This window comes from Halichoerus grypus, chromosome 7 (assembly GCF_964656455.1).
Source record: "Halichoerus grypus chromosome 7, mHalGry1.hap1.1, whole genome shotgun sequence".
Taxonomy (NCBI): domain Eukaryota; kingdom Metazoa; phylum Chordata; class Mammalia; order Carnivora; family Phocidae; genus Halichoerus; species Halichoerus grypus.
Window position 1 is genome coordinate 118,851,234 of NC_135718.1, and position 18,443 is coordinate 118,869,676.

At 38.8% G+C, this 18,443-nt stretch overlaps 1 protein-coding gene across 1 annotated transcript in view; it reads right to left on the reverse strand.

The window, feature by feature from the left end:
* Window positions 1-2,369: 2,369 nt before the first annotated feature.
* DTL (denticleless E3 ubiquitin protein ligase adapter) overlaps window positions 2,370-18,443 on the reverse strand; it is a 42,575-nt gene continuing 26,501 nt past the window's right edge. The window contains exons 13-16 of the mRNA XM_078078150.1: window positions 17,307-17,442; window positions 6,758-7,590; window positions 4,293-4,403; window positions 2,370-4,189 (exon numbers count right to left, since the gene is read on the reverse strand). Coding sequence (XP_077934276.1) covers window positions 4,305-4,403; window positions 6,758-7,590; window positions 17,307-17,442 — 1,068 coding nt within the window. The 3' untranslated portion in view covers window positions 2,370-4,189; window positions 4,293-4,304. The remainder of the gene's footprint in view (window positions 4,190-4,292; window positions 4,404-6,757; window positions 7,591-17,306; window positions 17,443-18,443) is intronic.

Consider the following 18,443-nt stretch of genomic DNA (forward strand, 5'->3'; position numbering starts at 1 on the left):
AGAGCTATATTTGTGTGATAACCACACAATCCCATTTTATAAACGAGAAAACTGATTCACAGAGAGGTTAAGGAATTTGCCCAAGGTCACACAGCTAGGGCTTGGATTCAAAGCTAGGCAGTTTGGCTATAGAGATCATGCTTTTAACTATTATTCATAATATTGTAAAGAACATAATAAAAACATGCATGAGAAAAGCATTTTCCTTTGAAAAGTTCAGGTGCTCTAAGCAGCTGCTGAATGAAGTCCCTGGAGGGAAGAGTCTGCATTGCATCTAGACAGCACTTGCTACATTAATAGCTGCTCACAAACAACTTCACTCAAAGGACTTGAAAATCTGATCTTTGCCTGTTTCTCTCAAATGCTGACTTCACCCATTGACGTGCCATAGATAAAGTGACTCCTCTGACAACAAAAAAATAAAGAGAAGAACTCTCCAGTCCAGGTGCCTCACACAGGGCTTGGCACCCAGGTGATGAATAAAATGCTGACTGAATTGAAAGCCTTCCAATCAAAGGCATTTTGAAATGTGCTATTCATAGTCCACAAAACGGCCTGAATACAAATTATTCAGAATGTCAAAACAGGAAGGGGCATGTGGCAAGTTAAGGAAATTAAAGAGAAATGAAGTATAAATGGAATACTAAACCTTTGAAATTTAAAATAAAGAACCTGGTTATATATCCTTGAAATCCTCTTTCTTGGCTTAGCCAGGAAGTAGGAGGGATAAGCGTTGGGGATCGAACAAGCCTATTCTTTAATAATATAATACTTATTTGTGTACTATGTACTTGCTGTAAGCCTACAGATCTGAACAAGCTGCTTAATATGCTCAGGTGATTTTTTATTTCTTTTTATTTTTTTTATTTTTAAAGATTTTATTTATTTGACAGAGCACAAGCAGAGGAAGAGAGAGGGAGAAGCAGGCTCCCTGCTGAGCAAGGAGCCTGATGTGGGACTCGATCCCAGGACCCTGGCATCATGACCTGGGCCAAAGGCAGCCGCTTAACCGACTGAGCCACCCAGGCGTCCCGCTCAGGTGATTTTTGAAAAGGCTGACTTTACCCTACATCATTCCCTAACGACCCTCGTGTTTTTTAGCAGGCACTCAAACATAGCTCAGAAATAAAACAGGTTTTTCTACCACTTTAGACAACAAAATGGATCCCTTATAACAAGCTGGGCTTGTATTCCTAGCATCAAATCTAATGAAGCATTAGACTCACCTCATGTCCAATGTAGTGTTTGGCCTCCCTATAACTTTCAACCAGTATCTAAAGAGCTAATGCATAAAGCAGGGTTTTCCATAATTCCCAAGAATTTAATGACTGGTTATTTCATGATGTGGCTTGATCCAAACCTGGGGCAGCCAAAGAATCTCCTATGAAGACCTGTTGAGAAGTAGTGAGACTTGATGAGCAAGAGCTCACTGGGCCTACATTCATCCCTTTAATTGCCATAAGGAGGACAACTCAGTTTCCCCAGCATGACATTCTCAGTCTCTCTTCTGATGCACATCTGTAAAATGTTGTGCATGCTACCTAGTTGTGGAACTGATTCTATGAGACTACCTGGCCTTTGCTTTAAGAGCAGTGTGAAAGAAAGTCCAGACCCTCTTGGGACTAGGAAAAGCAGAAAAACAGACCTGAGAGCAGCAGTTTATCTGCTATGATAGGCTCTCAAAAGGCACATGTTGCCCTGATATGTGACCTATACAAGATCATGACCATAGGCTGGGGGTTAAAGCAACACACAGACACACACACTTTAAAAAGTTACCTCCAGGCATCCATATTGCACAGTTGAGGATTTAAAAAGTGATTCCTATACAGGATGTTCCAAAAGTCTTAGTGAAGTTTTAAGGTATTAGGGCTGGGGATGGGGTGGTGAGCTGAACTCGCCCTCTGCCAGTCCAACAGGGGTAGCTACAGATGGTCTTGATTTATCATCAGTTAAATGTGCAGCCCAGATTAAAGGAAACATTTTATAGGACTAATTAGTCAACCCTCACAAAAGTAAATTAAGGGCCTGTGTTGAAACAGCCAAAGGAAACTCTAATACAGCACTGTAGCAATAATGCTTGGAGTGTATTCAAATGGAAAAGCTTGGGCTGGAAATACTTGTTTAGAAAAAGAAGTACATCACTCCACCCTACTTCATCAAGTAATCCAAGCCATCTTACACACTCAAGGTCTGACCAAGCAAGACGTATTTTATTAAAACCTCTTTCAGCTTGAACTAGATCGTATCCTTGGGAATAAACAAATTTTATTCAATGAAAAAGTAGAAGGGATTCTTGATTACTACTAGAGCTCTTTTGTGTAGACTGCTTCTAGGTTAATGCAAAAAGCTCAAAAAAGGATATCAGATAAGGTAAAAGGCTTTATTATTCAGGATCAGCTCAAAGTCTGACACTGACAGAGGCAGGAATAATTATTATCTCATTACATTTGACCTTTGGTACCCATTTGAAGTACTAGTTTTCCAAGTGGGATGTGTTACAGCCAGGAGACTCTCAGCACAGTTTCTGTCAGCCACATTTACCCCAATTTTACTCGGTAGAGCTGTTAGGAGATGTTCAAGGATACAAAGAATATAATCATCTACTTTAGTTATCCTACCCCCCACCCCCACTGGCTTTCAAAGCAAGAGATAGGTAGCATTATTAGCAGATATGGTCATAAATAACACCTTTCCATAACCTAACATTAAAAAATCAAACACTAATTATAAGTAGAGTTTCTAAATATTCAGTTAATGCTATGGAGTGCTTTGTTTCAAAAACAGCAATTCTGAGGCTTCTCTTTATTTATTTTTCTCCTTGCATAAAACCACGGAGAATCCATGTTTAATTCACATGTGTAGTTCTTGTTGGTACAAGCTTAACTTACAGGAATCAAAGGAATTAAAATTTGTCATTAAGAACAGATTTTTAAATTTTGACAAAAATATGAATAAAATCTACATATTTCTTAGGGATATGAATAAAATGAATCAAGTGTCATGATTGTTAGGGGATCCCCTTCCAAGGACACAGTACATAGAAGGTACATGGAGCTTGTGTCTCTGAGGTTATAAAGGGGAAAAACAGAAAACAACAGTTCAAGATGATTGATACGTAATTGCTGATTAAAGGGAAGATGTTCAAAATATTTTGCACATTGTTAACTTAGAATCAATCTAAACACCTTCTATATTAAATATTTAGAGAAATTTCCATGACTTTTCAGCTCAGGGCTATACTAGAGGGTTACTGTTTTTTATGTATATGAAGAGAATCCAAAAATTCAAGTTAAAGCCAAAAATTGTTTTTTAGGTTCTGGATTTTCAGTTCAGAGCTATGTTCTTTTAATAAAAGTACCAGTAAGAAATCATTACTTTTTCTTAAATTGATGACATATTTTTAAAAAGTTGCAGCCCCTAGAGAACTGAATTCAAGTTGAATTCAAACCCCAACTTTAATGTATGACTATTGATTTTATAAATATCTTTGTCTAGTAAATGGCAAAAACTGTAACCTCTTATAGAACACGATGTTGGATTGGTACCATAGTAAATTGCTTAGTAAAAATAGAAGGACCTTAAGTCTCATACGGGAGACATATTTGGGGGAAAAAAGATAAGTAAAGGTTTCTAGTGTTGTTCTCCTAGTTTCTCCAAAGAGCTGACATTTATCACTGCTCTTAAAAAAAAGATGATTTTAACTTAAGAGACTGTATTTTAACACTGAACACTGAATCAAGATAAATGCACTTATCTGAACATCACATTTTTACATATACTAAAAAAACAAAAAAACTCCCAAAAGTGTAGTGAAAAGATTATATAAATTTTAAATGAAATTATATTTGTTTGAGGCAGCACAGATCCAGAGGTCTCCAGCAGAAGACTTCTTCAGCAACCAGCCTTCACAGACAGGCCTCCTGCCGTGACCAGCAGATATTTTCCACTGTGCATCCACAGTCTCAGACTAATAAGAGACAAGTCTTGCTTTCTGCCTCTATGAGCTGGGATGTCATTATTGTAGAGAAGAGGCATAATTTAAAAAGTGAAGACTACTCATTCAAAAAGTTACAGAGTGATAAACTTACTTTATGGAATTAAACACAGCATTCATCCCAAGGAAGCTGCATATAAGCTATGGTAGTAGAACCAGAGTAGGTAAACTTCAGAGTTGAAAGGATTTTCTCTGAAAATGAAAAAAACGGTAGCTTTCTTAAAGATTAGAGTTATAGAATCACTCTGTTGTATTTTTTGTCTTGTTTTAATGGGCCAAAGTTCAGTTAACTCACTCAGATTAGAATCTATAATTCTGTTGATTGTTCGGGACTGCAGTAGTCGTCTTGGGATTTTCTATGGAAGTATGTACAGATTTTCCTCATGGAGCTGGGAGTAATAGTGACCTAGAAAAAGAAAGTTTATATTTCAGAGATTTTCTAAGATAAAGTTCAGCTGTTAACTTCAGCAAGTTAGCACTAAAGGGTATTTTAAATTGCAATGCCTAGAAATTTGATTATTTAGTCAGTCAGCTTTCAGTCCCAAATATTTTGATGGCAATGTGTCTTCTGGCTGATTTGTACTGAATTTAATAAAAATTGAATAGACAGTATGCAAGGATGGAAGGGATAGATTTTTCATGTGAACAGAAAATATTTACCAGTTAAACCTCCTAGTAGGAACGAAAGGTTAAAATAACCCTTCTTCTTGAAACAAATTAGTAAATCACCCTCCCAAATTTACAAATGGGATAGCGATTCAAATGGCAGCCGCTACCCTCTTCTGAAGGAATCTACATCATCATGCACATAAAGCAGAAAATTCTTTTAAAGAAACTTTAGCTTCAAAGACTGAAATTATAAAACCAGAAATATATGGGACCAGCACACTATTTTTAAAAGCCTTTAAAATTCACACATTAGTGAAAACAATTTTTCATTGAAATTATTTTTCTGCTAACACACAGCTGAGACCAGTTCCTCTGGGGGGGAAAAAAATTTTGGTTAGGGGCAAAAAACAGATACAGTGATAATTTTGAGAAGAAAGGAAAGATTCCTATATTATAGCCGATTTTTTTTTTTTCATTTTCTGTAGCAAGGTCTTGGTTGGAGCTTGTGTTTGAAATAATCTTTAAAATATTTCTAGTTTATTTTCCCTCTAATTATGGGATAGGCTTCATGACAGTAGGAGGGGGATATGAACACTTATTAAACTAGAACTGGCCTGAAGTTATCCAGTTTCTGCCTTTTAGATTCTTGGGAGTGGATTTTAATCATTCTACCACCTTCTCCTTAACACAGAGCAAGAGCTACTATGAAGCACAGCAGAACCTTCCTTAACCCATCCCACCTTAACTTGCAAACTGATTACCTGAAGCTTTTTAGTTCTGACTGGTGTCCATACTCACCCAACGCTCATAGCTACTTCCTCTGCCATTAGTAATGAGTCACTTGCTTTCCAAGTTCACAAACCTATTTTCTGCCAGCAGTACGTGTTTTTGAAATTATTTAACTTAAATTTATGCTAGTCAATGAAATGAGTCCTAAAAAGGTAAGTGAAACTAAGCTGAATGTTTTAAAAGTATAGATAATAGGTGAATTGCCAAAAATATTGGTGTGAGCAAGATGACTGTAAAAAAGATTGGAGAAAATCATAAAAATCTGGAAGGATTCTTCATTTAAATTGCTTTGTAAGTATCTAAGTTTCACTGTATTTTAAATAATCAAACTGTAATTACAAACTGGAAATCTATTTATGGATGTTGGCAACTTGCCCATGAATGTCAGCTTTATCCATAAAAAGGGGAGGGAATCTATAAAAAGTGGTGGCCAGGGCTTGGGGCGGGGGTGGAGAAAATGAAAAGGTGGGGGTGGGGTGGGGAGGGAATAATATCAAAGAAGAGGGAAGATATCTTTGAATTGATATACTAGAGGATGATGAAGGCTTTGAGGAACCAAGCAAGAGGGCTGAGGGCGGGCGCCTGGGTGGCTCAGTTGGTTAAGCAACTGCCTTCGGCTCAGGTCATGATCCTGGAGTCCCAGGATCGTGTCCCGCATCGGGCTCCCTGCTCGGCAGGGAGTCTGCTTCTCCCTCTGACCCTCCTCCCTCTCATGCTGTCTCTCATTCTCTCTCAAATAAATAAATAAAATCTTTAAAAAAAAAAAAAAAAAAAGAGGGCTGAGGGCTATGGACCTAGACAAGAGGTTTTTTTTTTTTTAAATTAATTAATTTATTTGAAAGACAGGGAGAGAGAGTGAGAGTGCCCACCCTCCGGGCGAGTGGGGAGGGAGGGTAGGGGCAGAGGGAGAGAAGTAGACTCCCTGCTCAGCTGGGAGCCAGGAGGGCTGGATCTCACTACCCTGGGATCAAGACCTCAGCCGCAATCAAGAGTCAGAAGCTTAATGGACTGAGCCACTCAGGCACCCCTGGACCTTGACAGAAGGCATTTAATGGGAATAAATAGGGTTGCTAGATAATAAAATACAGCAACACCCAGTTACATTTGAATTTCAAACAAATAACTTTTTGGTATAAGGAATTTTTAGTATAAATATGTCCCATGCAATATTTGTCCTGAATTTTTATGTGCTAAATTTGGCAACCCTAGGTATAAATAGATTTACTTCAAAAAAAAAAAAAAAAGAAAGCATCCTGACTCCTGAGAAGGGATTTGTGTCTGACCTCTTCAAGTTAGGGAATGTATCCTCTCACTGGCCCCATTTGAGTTAGGAAATGCATCTTCCCACCACTGCCAACTTACCGGGCCTGGAGAAGTCTTTCCGCTCTGTCTCCTGGAACTGGGGGTCTGGGAGGATGGACTTCGCGGAGATGAATTCTCAGCCTTCCGTTTGGCTGCCATGGCCAATAACCAGTTTTTATTCTCTGGGGAGCTATTCTCTTTGCCTACCACCTCAGACCCTTCTCCACAAGATCCCAAAGGAAGAGGTAGTGTTCCACAGCTTTCTGAAGCATAAGGACTGGCAGGAGAAGGAGGCTCTGAGATACTCATACTAGCTCCTTCAATCTTGCTTGGTTTGGTAGGACCTAGAGAGTCCTTACCAAGGTCTTCCTGGTTACCAGCAAGGCAGCACAGATCCAAATGAAGCTTTTCAACTGGGTCATCAAGCTCAGTCACACAGTTGCAACTCTTCACACACTTCTGTTTTACACTCTCCAGACAACTTGAGTCTAGCCTCCTCTTAACTCGATTTCTAGACTCTGAGCAAGCCACTGCTTGGGATGATTTCAGACTCACAGGAATGAGGGCTTTTCTTGGAGATGTGATCTTGGTCTCAGAAGCAGGTGGAGTGATAGGTGGTGATGAGGATGGTGTTCGGGTCATCCAGTTTCTAATGGACATCTTGAAAGATGAGGGTGGCTTGGGAGAGCCAGAGGAGACAGAGCCTCTTCTGCTGATGGGAGACCGGGCTTTGGCAGGAGGGGTTTTAATAGAGAATGTGGGAGTATTTGAAGGAAGAGGGAGGTCTCCTGCACAGCTTGGAGCACAAGCTGCTGATGATGGGGAGGAAATGGATGGACTGCTCTTTACTCTGGGTGCTTTGGCAGGAGTACTCTGGCTACTTGTCACTGTCACTGAAAAAAAAAAAAAAAAAGAGGGTCACAAAAATCAGAAGTGAAAGTCAGAGAAAATTCCTGAATTCTCATCAAGGAAAATTATAGCTAACTTACTCATATAGAAATGGGTTTCCCAGTGAATAGGTTACATAGATCATTGGATTCTTAACACACCCTTGCAACATATTCCTTCCCCTTTCCTAACTGCCAGCCTCCCAACCACTGTTATAAAACGTATATTTTTAAATCTAGAAAATACAGAAAAATTTAAAAAAATTCAAAGTATTCAGGTAAACCACTTTTAGCATTTTTTCTATACTTGTGCATGTAATATATACATTATACACTTCAAATTTTTTCTATACAAAAACAAGACCATAATGTATATACTATTTAGTAACCTGCTTCTTAGCATATCATGACTATTTCTCACATTAATATAGATTTATATTATCATTTTTAATAGCTACCAAGTATTCTAAGGTAACAGTTAGACATCAGGTTGTTAATGATATTTTGTTTTCATAAGTAAAGTTGCCATTAGGATTCCCATATATACTTTTCAGCAATGCTAAGGCAGAGAGGCACTGCACATGGCTCCCAAACAGAAGTGTACTGGTCTAAAATTTGGCACATTCATTTACTATTGACTTGAACACAACCCTTTACCTCCTCTACTTCAGTTTCCATATCTGTTAAATGGAGAGCTTTTAATCTCCACAAGAAATACCCCCTCAATTACTTGTTAAGGTTATCAGGCCTCACTTGGTTTTCCACCTTAATTTACAAATGGCTACTTTCTACAAGCCAAAGAATGCCAAAGAACATTTTAGAAACTAAATGCTTGCTTGCTCTTAGTAAAACAAAGCAAACAGTGGACAGAACTCTTCTCTATGTGTCCTGTCTCTTGTTTACAAGCAATGGCAAGTACTTTAGGCAAATTCTTATAAACTTTATGCTTCTTCCCCCTTGGGCCCCACCACAGACAACTCCGTATTTTCTTACGTTCCTTCTGAGCTTTGGAGATTTCTGAAACAGTGTTCCTATCTCCAATAACAAGGAAAGGCCATCAGTTTATTTTCTAAGTCACAAACTCTTTGAATTATCACTCTGATATTTAATTCAGTTTAATTACTGAATTGCATTCATATGCAAGTGAATTTAAGATGAGCTGACATAAAAATACAATCTCTCTTTTAACTAGAATACAGATTTACAAGGATTAATTTCAGGCATTTAGTTACCCTTTATGTTCTACCCTGTGCTTTTTACTAATCAAGCAGTTTTGCCTTGCAACAGAGAAATTCTACACACTGACTTTTGCCTAAACTTTTCCCATCAACCATATGTTTAGAAATGGCCAAAGTGATACTGCTCCTTCTATGCATCATTACTGGAAAACCCCATTTTTGTTGTAACACGCTATACAAGGGAAATTAGTGACAGGGACCTGTCCCTGAAGCATCTGGTCATAGTTCTCATACTCATGTTCTAGAGCTTGATTTGTTATTATTTCAGGAGGACAGAAACTTTTCATTTGTTTCACTCCTCAGTGCAGGTCAACAGTCACTACATAGCCCCTGTAGTCTTTAGTTCCATTAAAGTGGGCTGAAGGGTATGGTTAAGGCAGAACAGAAAGCCCTAAAATAGTATGGGTCTTACAACATGCAGATTCTAAGACAGGATTAGGGGAGAAGGAAAAGCTGGGCCAGGGGCAGCTGGGCTTGGGCCACACAGATATCTAAGTTTCTGAAGTGTTTACTAAAGGTCAGCAGGGGATCTGATGTGGTGGAAAGCTAGGGCATTTCTCTTCCTTTAGGATGTTAAAATGAAAGAAGGAGTGGACCATGTTCAAAGAGAAGATTTTATTAACTTGGAAGGCTAACAAAACTCTAGGCCAAATTTAAATCTTTTTTTAAAAAATAGTAATTAGATTATTAAGATAATAAAAGTTCATGGTAAAAAAAAAGAACCAAACAGTTAAAGAGGGGAATAAGGTGAAAAGTAAAAAGTCCTCTTTTTAATCTTCTCGTTTTACTCATGTTCTTGTGCAACCCACAATTTTCTATATGTCTGTTAGTACACACAAGGCATATCATACTTTAAAAACCCAACAATGGATTATTACACACATACACCACATACTCCCTCACATACATTCTGCAATTTGCTCTTTTCTCTTAAAAATGTTATCTTTTTCTCTATATCTCTACAAGTACGTTAGATGTACTGCATTCTTTTTAACAGCTATACAGTATGTCATTATATCGATCCATCGATTTAATATGACATGCCCATTTAGCACATCATCTACTGAATTTCCACTGACCGTAAGCACTCCATGAGATCTGATGACACGGTAGCATAGACTGCTTTATTATCCTAAAAGCTTCCTGAAAGTCAGTTCCTTTGAGGAATTATAGAGAGCTTACTAATAATTGGTCACTTTGCAGCTCCTTTCTGTATAAGGGTTTGCCATCTGGCCTCACCCCACCTTTTCAGTCATATCATGTACTCTGCTACTTTAGGATCCTGTTACAGGAGACTGCTCATTGCTTCCTGAACAAGCTGCACACTGTCACATCTCTGTCTTTGTTCATGTGGCTTTCTTGCCAAGTCTGTCCCTTCTTGGCCAGGCAAAAATTCTCATGTTTCAGGCTCTGATGACATCATTAACTTCATTGTTACACAATTCACAAACTTCTTTTCAGTGTGAAGAATTCACAAACTTCTTTCCTCCTCTCCCAGAGTAAGTAGGTTCTTTTGTTTATATAGCTAGGAACAATGTTAATAATGTACCACAGCTTTTGTAGCTGCCTCCTGGACTAGACTGTGAGCACCTAGGGGGCAGGTGATGATGATTTACTCATTTTTAAGTCTAGTGCCCCTATAGCAACCCAGCAAGGAATTATTAAACAATTTTTGTTAAATGTCATTACTGCTGAGAGAGGACGGTGAGGTTCCAGGCATCAAAAAACAGACTCTAAGTATTCTGCTGACTGGTGAGAGTATAGCAAGCACATGAGATAGAACAGGTAAGGTTTCTTTCCTTTAAGATAAGGACAATCATTGTCCTTTGTCATTCAATAATGCCTAAACCAGATGTTCTCAAGCCTGGCTACATAAAAGAATTACTTGGAGCTTTATAAACATACAGGTACTTGGTCCCCACCCCAGACCTACTGAACAATCTCTGGGGATACACAAACTTTTAAAAAGCTCCACCACTGGTTATGATGCACAGCTGGGGTTAAGAACCATTCACCTCGACAGTGCTGAGATTGCTGGCGGAAACAGTGAAACACCAGGAAGTGACAGAGCAGGTGCTGGCTGGGAAAAGTAGGGCAGAGGGAAAAGGGGCCGTGCCTTGGATTTAAAGCCTCTGGCTGGGGTGTTAAAAGGGCCAGAAGAGAAGATACGAAGCCCAGGATAGCAGTGAAGCTTGGGGTGACAATTAGAAGTTGGGAAAGCAGAGGACCGTAATTTTCAAAATGGAAGTGTGATTAGCAGCAGCCAATCTGTTGCTGGAAGCTGGGCTACAGGGTTGAATAGCCAATGTGCCAGCCCTTGGCATTCACTGGGGTTGCTGCTCTGTAGTGCTCTTCAGAGGAACTCTAGCAGCATCCAGAAATGGAGAAATCTAGGTATAACTCTTGGTCAGGTTTTTTCTCTTTTTTTAAAAAATATTTTATTTACTTATTAGAGAGAGAGAAAGCACAAGCAGGGGGAGTGGTACAGGGAGAGGGAGAAGCAGGCTCCCTGCTGAGGAGAGAGCCCGATGCAGGACTGGAGCCCAGCACCCTGGGATCATGACCTGAGCCGAAGGCAGACAACCAACTGAGCCACCCAGGTGCCCCTCTTGGTCAGGTCTTAACTCAAATTTTGCTTTCCTGTGTTGAGTTCTAAAGGAGGCAGTACTGCAGAGGGCTTGCAAGCATGTGCTCCAAACCCAGGCTGCAAGTGTTTAAACTCTGGTTCTACTACAACTTCAAGGCTGTGTGATCTGAGGCAAGTCTAACTTCCTTGAGCTTCAGTTTTGGTTGTTTGGGGAACTAAATAAGATAATCCATGTGGGTCCCTAGAATGATTGTGCTAATACTCAATAATGGCTAAATGTTGTTGTTGTTATTATTTTGGTCCAAACTTAGCCAACATATGTAACCTTTTTTGTGACTTGGCTTCCAAAACTAAGAATAATTAATGACACACTAAAAATACTTAGTTAAGCAACTCACTTTTCATTAATACTCTTAAAATGGTTACTGCAATTAACACAGAAATGCCACCTCTGGGAATCTATTTTAATGGGATGGAGGAACCCTTAATTCAGAAAAAAATTTTCACAAAATATTGGAAACAAAATGTCCAACTATGATAGAATAGCTAGATAAACTACGGAACATTTACTCAGTGGACTATTTTAAATATTTTGCTAAAAAGATAACAAAAAGTGCTTAGGACATCATGTTCAGTGAAAACATCCCCAAGAAATCCAAATGTATTTACAGTGTAAACATGATTCTGTTGATAAGACTCTCTTTGTGGAGGGGCGCCTGGGTGGCTCAGTCGGTTAAGCGGCTGCCTTCGGCTCAGGTCATGATCCCAGGGTCCTGGGATCGAGCCCCGCATCGGGCTCCCTGCTCGGCGGGAAGCCTGCTTCTCCCTCTCCCACTCCCCCTACTTGTGTTCCCTCTCTCCTGTCTCTCTCTCTCTCTGTCAGATAAATAAATAAAATCTTTAAAAAAAAAAAAAAAAAAAGACTCTCTTTGTGGAAAAGGAGGAAAATCTCAAAAAAGTTAAAATGTTAATTAAAATTGTGAGTGGTGGAAACACTGAAGGCTTTTTCCTCATATGATTCTTCGCTTTTTCGTTTTCCAAAATTAGGGAGAGATAAGTAAATATAAAGACAAGGCAGCAAATAGACATCCATGTTCATGGATCACAAGACTTAACACATCATTAAGATGGCAATATTCCCCAAACTGAGCTATAGATTTGATGCGATCCATATCAAAATCCTAGGGGACTATTTTGCAGAAATTGAAAAGCTGGTTCTAAAATTTGTATAGAAATATAAGAGGACAAGAATAGTCATAATAACTTTGAAAAAGAAGAAAATTGGGGGACTCAGACTTTCCGACTTCCAAACCTGCTACAAAGCTACAATAATCAAGACAATGTGGTATCAGCATAAGGATAGACATATACACCAATGGAACAGAAATGAGAATCTAAAAATAAACCCTTACATTTATGGTCAATTAAGTTTTGGCAAGGGTGTGAAAACAATTTAATGGAGTAAAGAATAGTCTCTTTTAAAAATGATACCGAGAGGGGTGCCTGGGTGGCTCAGTTGTTAAGCATCTTACTTCGGCTCAGGTCATGATCCCAGGGTCCTGGGATCGAGTCCCACATCGGGCTCCCTGCTCAGCAGGAAGCCTGCTTCTCCCTCTCCCACTCCCCCTGCTTTGTGTTCCTGCTCTTGCTATCTCTCTCTGTCAAATAAATAAAATCTTTAAAAAAATAAAAAATAAAAAATAAAAATGATACCGAGAAAGCTGGATATCCACGTATAAGAGTGAATTCGGATCCTTACCTCACATCATACACAAAAATAAACACACAACGGACCAGATAGCTTAAAACTAAAAAACTCCCAGAATAAAACATAGGAGTAAATCTTTGTGACCTTGAGTTAAGCAATGGTTTCATTAGATACAACACCAAAAGCACAAATGACAAAGGAAAAAACAGATAAACTGGATTTCAACAAAATTAGAAAATTTTGTATCAAACAACACCATTAAGCAAGTAAAAAGACAACCTATAGAATAAGAGAAGATATTTTCAAATCATTGTATGACAAGGGGCTTATATCCAGAGTATATAAAGAACACTTATAACTCAACATTACTCCAAAGAAAATATACAAATGGCAAATAAGCACATGAAAAAATGCTTTACATCGTTAGCCATTAGGGAAATTCAAATTTAAACCACAATGGGATACCCCTTCACATTCACTAGAAGGGCTATATTAAGAAGAGAAACAATAAGTGCTAATAAGGATACAGAGAAATTGGAACCCTCATTTTGGATGCTGAAGAAATTCTAGAATTAGATTGTGTTGATGACTGCCTAACTCTGACCATCCTAAAGACCCTGCACTGTATACTTTAAATGGGTGGGCTTGTGATATGTGACTATACCTTGACAAGGCTCTAAAAAAAAAGCCTCAAGGGGAAAAAAAGTAGAGGAAATAAAAAGTATGTAACTCCTTTCTGAATAGAAAAAAATAATAATACTCTTGATCAAACCAAAATTATGATCCTGTATTGGGAAGATAGGGGAATGCGGAGCATGCAGAGGTTTGGTAGTGGTGGAGACACAGAGAGCTAAATCCTCATCTCATATAGTAAGAAGTCAACAGATAATGTTGAAAACTGCAACAAAATAAAACAAAACCCTAAAGAAACAGAAATGCACAAATATTATTTAGAGATACAGACACACACATCAAAGAATCAGCTAAAGGATTTGACAGTGGCTATACCCCTGAAAAAGGGGAACCGTGGGGCAGGGTGTCTGGGGACTGCTTTTTATCTTATTCACTGCTGTAGAACTAGTGGACTTGTTAAACTATGATACTAATAAAAAAATTTTTTTTAAAGAGAGGAAAAACCAAAAACCAAAAATGAAGGCATCAAAGGTTTTACTGAAGTAGACTTAGAACAAAAGATCCTCTGGAGTCCAGTTCTGCTTATAACAACTTGTAAGAGACTAAATAAATAAGTCACTAGAAAAATGAGCATATATTTGGTCTCACCTTCAACTCCCCATTACCTTAGGCCTTGATGGCTAATGTAAAATGAATCTTTAAGCTTGAATTTCAAGCTTACTACTATATATCTGTTGATAACATCAGAATCCCCTCTGGCTGGCTCAGTGCTTGGAAGACTTTTGCTCTTGGTGCATTGTCTCACTCTTCAACACTGTCTCTGTCAATTCATGGTTATTACAAAATCCACATACATGATCTTTCCAATACCTTGCTTGCTCTGTCTCTTGGCCTCCTTCTACACAGCTTTGTCCTTTCACTCACTCAAGCCCCTTATTCCTTGACCTTATTACTACCAACCTGCAAATCCTCCATTTTCTCAATTTCAATCACCACCTGTTTTCCAGCTCACTTTTGTGAGCAATTCCAAATTTCAATTCCAAAAACCCTTCATTCTTAGGGGATCTCAATTCATTCATCTTCCTACTTCGATACTGTCCCCCCAGTGCCACTATATCCTCACTTCTCTCCTCACCCAGTTTCAATCCTGTAGTCAGTCATTACAGTCATCCTCTCATATCTACCCTCAACTTCCTTGGCCCCCCCCCACTTCACACTTGTGGATTTAAACCACATCCCTGGTTAAATGCAACTCCCCACCTACAGTGTATCTGTACCTGGGCAGCAGACACACAACCATGCTGACTGCTCACTTTTAATTCATGGCTACTAGCCTCAAGTTGACCCACAGCCCAACAACCGTATTTCCCCAGTCCATTTACTCTTCTTTTCTCTGCATGACTCATGTCACACTTTCTTCTCTCTCCTCAGATCTCAACCACCTCCTCCCGTATCCTTATTTTCACTTGATGATCTTGATTCCTATCTCAGCTAAGAAAAGAGAAGCTATCAACTTCCACAGGTTCTGACCATCCCATCTATCCACCTACCTTCACTGTGCTTATATATTCTACCTTTTCTCTAATTACTATGGATGAACTTTCCACACCCCTGGCAAAGGCCTACCCTTTTACTTGTAAATTTGATATCACCCCCTCACACTTGAGAACATTGCTCCAGCAAATTTCCCTGCATCAAGTTGCCCCCTCTCCATAGGATCCTTCCAGTCACATACAAAATGCTATATTCCTATTAATACAAAACAAAAACAAATTTCAACACTGCTTTTTCCTTCAGCTACCACTTCATTTCTCTCCCTTTCTTTCTAGCAAAAACTCCTTGAAGGAACCCTCTATACTTATAGTCTCCGAGTTCTCTTCTCTGATCCTCCTTAACACTCTGCCAACTGCTCTCATTAAAGTCACCAAATAATCCCCATATTGCCAAATCCAAAGGCCAATTTTTACATGGAATGCTAAAAACATTTGAACAAATTCATCCCCCTCTCCATTTATTTACTTGGCTTCCAGGATACAATACTCTCCTAATTTTTCTCTATCTCTGGTTGTGTCTGTTCCTTCACCCCTCCAATCTCTAAACACATTGGGGTGTTCCAAGGGTCAGAACCTAGACCTATCCTCTTTTCTTAACTATAGCTTCTTTCACCTATATGATGAATCCCAAATTTACAGCTCTAGCCTTGAACTGCAGAATTAAACATCTAACCCCCTCTCTGACCTCTTCATTTGAATGTCTAATAATTATATCAAACAACATATCCAAATGGAACTTTGGGTATTCCCTCCCAAACCTGTTTCTTCTGCAATGATTCCTATCTAGATTAATAGCAATTCCATTCTTCTAGCTTCTCAAGTCCTAAACTCTGAAGTGATCCTTGATAACTCTCCCTTACATCCCATATCTGATTCCACGCTATATTTACAATATATCCAGAACTTGAAGACTTTTACCATCTTTTGCTACCCCTCTGTCCAAGTCACCATCATTGCTTCCTGGATTATTTCAAAGGACTTCACAATTAGCTTCCAGCTTTTACACTGATCCTTTTATAATTTGTTTTCAACACAGGGGTAAAAATGGTCAAGCTAGGAAAAGTCAGATCATGATACTCCTCTATTTAAAACCCTGCAATAGCTTTTTATCTGTCAGAATAAAAGCCCAAATCATATAAGAACCTCATTTTCCATTACTATTCCCCTCCCTCTCCTTAGCTTGCTCCAGTTAGAGGGGCTATACCCACATTAGCCTCCTTGAGGAACAAAAAATGTCAGGCCTACTCCTGCTTCAGGGCTTCTGTGCTTGCTGTTTTATCTGCCTGGAATGTTCTTCAAAATATGCACATGGCTCACTATTTCACTTCCCTTACTCAAATGTCATCTAAACATTGAGGCTTCCCTGGGCACCTAATTTTCCAGTGTTCCTTTTTTTCTGAAGTATTTATTATTACCTGACATAGTACATATTTTACTTTATTTATTTATTTATTTTTAAAGATTTTATTTATTTATTTAACAGAGACAGAGATAGCGAGAGCAGGAACACAAGCAGGGGGAGTGGGAGAGAGAGAAGCAGGCTTCCCGCCGGGCAGGGTGCCTGATGTGGGACTCGATCCCAGAACCCTGGGATCATGACCTGAGCCGAAGGCAGACGTTTAACGACTGAGTCACCCAGGCGCCCCATATTTTACTTTAACTTGTTTCTTTGCCTCTCATACTAATCTGTAAACTTCATTTACATCTTTGGGATTTTTGATTCTTTTGTTCATTGCTAAAACTCCAGCAACTCAGAGCAATGCCTAGCACATCGTAGGTGTTCGATACTTTGAAAGTAAATCCACCACTGTATTCCAGTGCCTCGTGTAGATGATAAACCTAGTAGTGCTCAGAAAATATTTATTGAAAAGAATGAATGTCAAAACGATGGTGCTTTCCTTTAAAAATATACCAAACAAGATCAAATTTAGCTTATCACTCTGTATTGTAGAATGAAACCAATCAAACCATAAACAACGTAGAAAAATGCACGGGATCCTTACCTAGGTCAGCTCTCGCTTCTTTTTTCTTCTGAGAAGCCCAACCCACTATGGAGAGTTTATCTCCTCCTGATTTCTCCTCTAAGCCTCTATTCAAGCGCCAGATTTTCAGTGTATTGTCATCAGAGCAGGTAGCAATCTAATGAGAATCAGGAAAGGATTTAAGAAGTTTCAGTCAAAGATTTACAACAAAATAAAAAGTAGATCTTAAGGACTCATGACTAGAGAATTATTCCATCCAATATACCAGGATGTAGAAAATGATCATATACTTCATCCCTTGCTTTCAGGAATCACTCCAAATTTCCAAAGGACTCTTGTTTCTTTCTAATTCTGATGGTATGTCTTTTGTTACCAGTCATGTCTTACCTGACCTAAAGCCCTACTATAAAATCAGGTTCATTTCATTTTACTCTCAAAAACCTGGGCAAGGGGTGGGAGGATGGGTTAGCCTGGTGATGGGTATTGAGGAGGGCACGTTCTGCATGGAGCACTGGGTGTTATGCACAAACAATGAATCATGGAACACTATATCTAAAACTAATGATGTAATGTATGGGGATTAACATAACAATAATAATAAAAAAAAAAACCTGGGCAAGTCATCATCTTTATCACCTTCTATATAACTATGAAATAAATAATTACGACACCTTTTTTATTTCCTCTCTTAAATGACAAACCAGTGTACACCACCAACATTCAATTTCTACCACTTTCTTCTGAATTCTACGTGTTCTGGCTTACTGCTGAAAGAATGGGATCATTTCCAAGATCAGGCTTAGTCGGTGACTCTAGTAGGCTGTGACAAATAGAATGAAACCATTCCTTTGAGATTCTTTTTCAGATAGGTAAAGGAGTAATCTGGGAAAACAACAAGTTCACTAGGCTGAAAGAAGTTAAAAATAACCTTTGCCCCTTTAAAAATATCTGACCATTCCCGATCTTGGTCCCAAGCCTTTTATGGCAGAGAAAGTCCAGCTTGAAGAGCTTGTGGCAAATGGCCACTGGTACCAGAGCTGTTCCCCAGCATTTGTTTATATAATTTCTCTATTTCAGTCACTGAAGAGACAGAAAAAAAAGAACACACGTTCTTCTTAAATCTTGGCCCCCAAGAGACTGGCAGCTTTTTCCTTTCCT